The following is a 5255-nucleotide window of genomic DNA, read 5'->3' on the forward strand; positions in this document are numbered from 1 at the left end:
TTCTGAAAAGAAAGGCTAGAAGCATCGGTTTTATTGACCGTCAATAAAACAAGCAACATTTATTTCCATAATAAGAGTTTGCCATTTTAGATAAAGATTGATCAACACGGGTAATTTACCGGACCCTGATTTTTATCATCAGTCTAATTTTATTTTTATTTCTCCAAGTTCACCCATCAACCAGTTTTACACCGGTCATTACCAAACAGGTAACTCAGCGTTTCCAAGGTAGCTTCCGGCGGGGGGGGGGATTCAGGCCACGTTCAGAGTCCGGAAGTCACGTGAACAGGGACCTTGGCAGCCAATCCCGACGCTTTTTTGTGAAAGATGCCCATATTTGGCGAGGTTAGGTGCGCGCGGAGGGAGGGCCGGGCTCGTGTTGTGAGATTGAAAAGGGAGAAGGAGCCGGACAGTTCGGTCACCCGCCGGCTGCGGACGTCTCTGCGTGCTCGTACACCTCCATCCTCCCGAAGGCACTAGGACACCGCCTTTTGCTACAGGTAACCGGGGCTTGAACTTGTACCTCGTTTAGCGTTTGGGTATGTTTTGCAGGTGGTTTATGAAGACGCATTTAATTGCTTATTTGCTTGTCTTCGGCTTGCCTTTTTCTGGAGGCGAAAGGCTGTCTGCCTTAGCCGATAGCCCGTGTAGAACGAGAACTTGTGCTAAAGTCGTGCCGTTATTGGGAATATGAGTTCCGGAGTGCCTGAACAAGTGGCAGTAAACTCCACTACTAGAAGTACATATTTACCGCTCTCCATTCATTTTCTCTAGTCACTTTAAAACGTGAGGGCAGTCGGTCCGTCCGTGTTGTACCCCCCCAATAAACTGTCGGGATGTTGCAAATCGTTAGACAAGGAAACGAAGTGCTTGGTTTCACGGCTGTCCGACTTGTGCACGGCGGAGGGACCCCCGTGATCGAGCCTTGCGGTCCTGACACCAGATGCTCTCGCATCCTCTCCGGCGCGCCTCTGCGAGGGGAGTGGCTGTCCGCTCCTCATTCATTCTCCTCCGGGCTGGGTCCCGAGCCCGCACCTCACTTTAAAAGCGAAGAGACGTGGCGAAATCGAGCCTGCCTCCTTCAGTGAGGGTTGGACGGCACTTTTCTTTTGCGCTGAGGGGGGGCTTGATAGCCCAAAATGCCACAATAAGCCGGTAACCGCGGCGGGTAGCCGATTCGGTGAGCTGAATTATTCATGTCCGACAGCCTGGCGGGCGACAGCTCGGCCGGCAGGGTGGGGTTATTCCTGCTTTGTGAAAGGGGATAACCCGGCTTTGTAGTGCTGGCTGTTAAGTTAACGAGGCAATTGTACCCAGAGATAAAGTAACCGCATATTTATCCTTTCATTATTAATGCGTTTACGGCGTCCCGAGCAACTACCTCCTTTGTTGTACCTTTTTTTTTTTAATTACAACAATTTTTCTACACGGTTCGGTCCACACGTGGCATTTGTGGACCGCACTTCAACGTCTGGTTTAATATTGTTTGGTTTTTTTTTGTGACTTCTCGTCGTGTCCGAAAATGAACGCGACCCACACGGGCGCCGTACAATTTTCTGTTCATTCAGTGTATGCCAGGTGTCGAGAACGAGACTTCAGAGCTTTGAAAGGACGGCCGTGATGAGTGAGGAAGGATACTCGGGCGTAGAGAGTAATCTGAACTTTCAAAACGATCTCCCTTTTACTGGATCTATGCCTGCCGCTGGACTGGGGAGACGCTTGCTCTTCTCTTGCCGGTGCCTTGGTTTAGATAAAACGTAGCTTTTCTGGTATGTGCTGGCTTAGCCTGCTTCCAGGAAACGAGGTTCAATCGACCCCCCCCCCCCCCCATTGGTCTGCATTTGTCCAGTGCCTGAGACTTTGCGGTCTGGGGGAGGTGTTTTGAAAGGATCCGTCTTTTTTCCCCGCACAGAATGGCTGACGACGATATTGCTGCCCTGGTCATCGACAATGGCTCTGGAATGTGCAAAGCTGGCTTTGCCGGGGATGATGCGCCCCGTGCGGTGTTCCCCTCCATCGTGGGACGTCCCAGACACCAGGTGAGCAGACCTGCTCCTGTAGCTTTAAGGTGGCGGTGAATGCCATTGATCTAGAGGCTTTAAGGGTCTTGCCATGAGGTCCGGCTCACGAGCGGGTGTTGGCTGTTAAGATGGCGGAGTAACCTGGGATGACGAAGCTGGAGCTGGGGCAGTCGGTTAACTTGCTGCCGAATTCCCGCAGGGCGTGATGGTGGGCATGGGCCAGAAGGACAGCTACGTCGGGGACGAGGCCCAGAGCAAGAGGGGTATCCTGACCCTGAAGTACCCCATCGAGCACGGCATCGTCACCAACTGGGACGACATGGAGAAGATCTGGCACCACACCTTCTATAATGAGCTGCGCGTGGCCCCCGAGGAGCACCCCGTCCTGCTCACCGAGGCCCCGCTGAACCCCAAGGCCAACAGGGAGAAGATGACGCAGGTAATCTTGCCCTCCGTGTGGCGGGTGTATGTGGGACTTGAGTGGGACCTATCGGAGTCTTTCTCGCCCCGAGAGAGGAGGTGTGGTAGAACAATACCTGCTTCCTGTGTGGCCAGTGTATTTGTCCCAGACCAAAGTCTGACATAAAGCTCCTATATTGAAGGAAGCTGTCCTTTCAGAGGGTCCAGAGTACTTCCATAAAGAGCAGTGGAAATGGGAACGTATCTTGGGCAGGGGTTAATTTGCCATTCTGGCGAAGGTTGGTCACCCTGTGTTTATCTAATCCAACATCCATTTTGGGTATAGGGTGAAATAATATCCTTGCTGGATCTAAATGAATCTTCAGTTCGGCAAACAATCCTGCATCTCCCTTTTGTGATGTTGGCTTTTATTTTGTGAGCTTAGGCTTTTAAACCCACCCTGGTTTATACTTTTCCACGCACTCACTGTCCCCAACTGTAGTACAAAGCTTGAGTGCAAGAGAATCTTGTACCTGTGTGCACTGCTTACGTGGGTGTGCTGTAACAATGCTTTTAGCAGGCCCTAAACACTGACCATAATGTTACACATGCATGATGCGAGGTGTTGGCCTTGCCGTTGTGAGCCTTCAGTTGCTGTGACGCTCACCTGTGTAACTTGGTTCCCCTCTCCACCCCCCAGATCATGTTCGAGACCTTCAACACTCCAGCCATGTACGTGGCCATCCAGGCCGTGCTGTCCCTCTACGCCTCAGGGCGGACCACTGGTATCGTCATGGACTCGGGCGACGGCGTCAGCCACACCGTGCCCATCTACGAGGGTTATGCCCTGCCCCACGCCATCCTGCGTATGGACCTGGCTGGCCGCGACCTCACGGACTACCTCATGAAGATCCTGACCGAGCGCGGCTACAGCTTCACCACCACGGCCGAGCGCGAGATCGTGCGCGACATCAAGGAGAAGCTCTGCTACGTGGCTCTGGACTTCGAGCAGGAGATGCAGACGGCGGCCTCCTCCTCCTCGCTGGAGAAGAGCTACGAGCTGCCCGACGGGCAGGTCATCACCATCGGCAACGAGCGTTTCCGCTGTCCAGAGGCCCTCTTCCAGCCTTCCTTCTTGGGTAGGTGGCAGGTCTTCGGCAGGTGGTGGCACCCAGCAGTGTAGGCATGCAGGGGGGGTCACAGTGCAGTCCAGTGAGGGTCTGGGGCTCGTTTCATTGTAAAGAGGATGGCCAGAGAATAATGTGCACAAGGTGGAGCTCCAGAGTGCCGCTAGTTGCAATGGTGTTACAGATGGGTCTTCTCTTCAGATTCGGCTATGTTCACACTATTGCAAATGGGGGTTAAAGAGTGCTCATTCCTCTTATGGCCCAGTGGTTATTCCTGAGGTGTCGCGTACAATAGTGGGTGTCTTTAAAATTCCTTCAAGCCAGGTAAGGAGTAATGACCACAGACCCGAGTCCGATGTCGCAGGATCTGCGACTCCTGATATCTGTGAAAGCCCCGGTACCTTCACAACCTGCTGACATTGGAGTGGCTTTTCAATGGGTGTCGGTTGCGGTTAAAATGTTTTGGGTCTATCCACTCCCCCTGCAATGGGGGGAGGGAGGGGAGTACAAGAGGAAAAACTTAAAATGCATAGTCTTTGTGGTATGATGAAGTTTCTTTGCAATAGAACAGACTGGGGAAATACTAACTGAACAGCTTTCTTTCCTAATCCTGACTGTCTTCCTCTGTGCAGGCATGGAGTGCTGTGGTGTCCATGAGACCACTTTCAACTCCATCATGAAGTGCGACGTCGACATCCGTAAGGACCTGTACGCCAACACAGTGCTGTCTGGTGGTACCACCATGTACCCTGGCATTGCAGACAGAATGCAGAAGGAGATTGTTGCTCTGGCACCTGCAACAATGAAAATCAAGGTGTGTTTTTTTTTTTTTTTTTACAGCTGTACTGCAAGTGCAAAATGGTCAGTAACAATGCATGCTTTGACCTATTTGCCATGGTGCAGCACATTTCTGCAAGCTAGTGTCTCTATTCAATCTTCTTCCTCAGCTTACCAACAGTTGTCAAAACAGTTTCCTTTTCTCCCACCCAGATCATTGCCCCCCCGGAGCGGAAGTACTCCGTCTGGATCGGCGGTTCCATCCTGGCCTCCCTCTCCACCTTCCAGCAGATGTGGATCAGCAAGCAGGAGTACGACGAGTCCGGTCCTTCCATCGTCCACCGCAAATGCTTCTAACGGAATGGACTGTGACTATTTTTGTTCCTGTTCATCATGGTGGCATAATGAGGAAACCTAGGATGGTGATGTAATGACTTTGAAAAGCCTGAGAACAGTAGTTGGACTGTTGCGTCATGCTTCACTGCTGTTCAAAGCAGGTGCCCCATTGTGACATCGCACACCCAAGCATTCCCTTCCACCCCCCTTCTGTGACTTGCTGCTTGGGTAATCAAAACTCCAGCCCAAGTCCTGACATCTTGCCTGTACATTTATATACATAGTTTTTTTTGTATGTTGCCTTTTTTTTTTTTCCCCACCACAAGAACGGTGTACATTCCCTGATGTAAAATTCCGCAGTTGCTCTTGGAATAAAAGATGGAAAAACAACTTTCTCTTCCCTTTTTAATTCAATGCATGCTACAGCTCAATTTGCCATATGTGGAGCATGGTTTCTTCAAATATGGATACTATCTTGTTGAGGCTCATGTGAAAATGAAGCAATGCAGTAAATGGTTTAGTACTTGTACAGCAAAACAAATGTGCGACACTTCCACTTTTAGTTCCATTTAAAGAAAATGATGCATGGTGGGGG

General features: G+C 51.0%; 1 protein-coding gene across 1 annotated transcript; it reads left to right on the forward strand.

The window, feature by feature from the left end:
• The first annotated feature begins 344 nt into the window (after positions 1-344).
• Positions 345-5046, forward strand: LOC148652742 (actin, cytoplasmic 1). Its single transcript, XM_088599848.1, has 6 exons — positions 345-500; positions 1913-2039; positions 2221-2460; positions 3121-3559; positions 4180-4361; positions 4538-5046. The coding sequence occupies exons 2-6, from the start codon at positions 1914-1916 to the stop codon at positions 4679-4681; spliced, it is 1131 nt and encodes a 376-aa protein (XP_088455974.1). The 5' UTR covers positions 345-500; position 1913; the 3' UTR covers positions 4682-5046.
• The last annotated feature ends 209 nt before the right edge of the window (positions 5047-5255 follow it).

The sequence above is a fragment of the Lepisosteus platostomus genome, chromosome 11, assembly GCF_059453375.1.
Source record: "Lepisosteus platostomus isolate fLepPlt1 chromosome 11, fLepPlt1.hap1, whole genome shotgun sequence".
Taxonomy (NCBI): domain Eukaryota; kingdom Metazoa; phylum Chordata; class Actinopteri; order Semionotiformes; family Lepisosteidae; genus Lepisosteus; species Lepisosteus platostomus.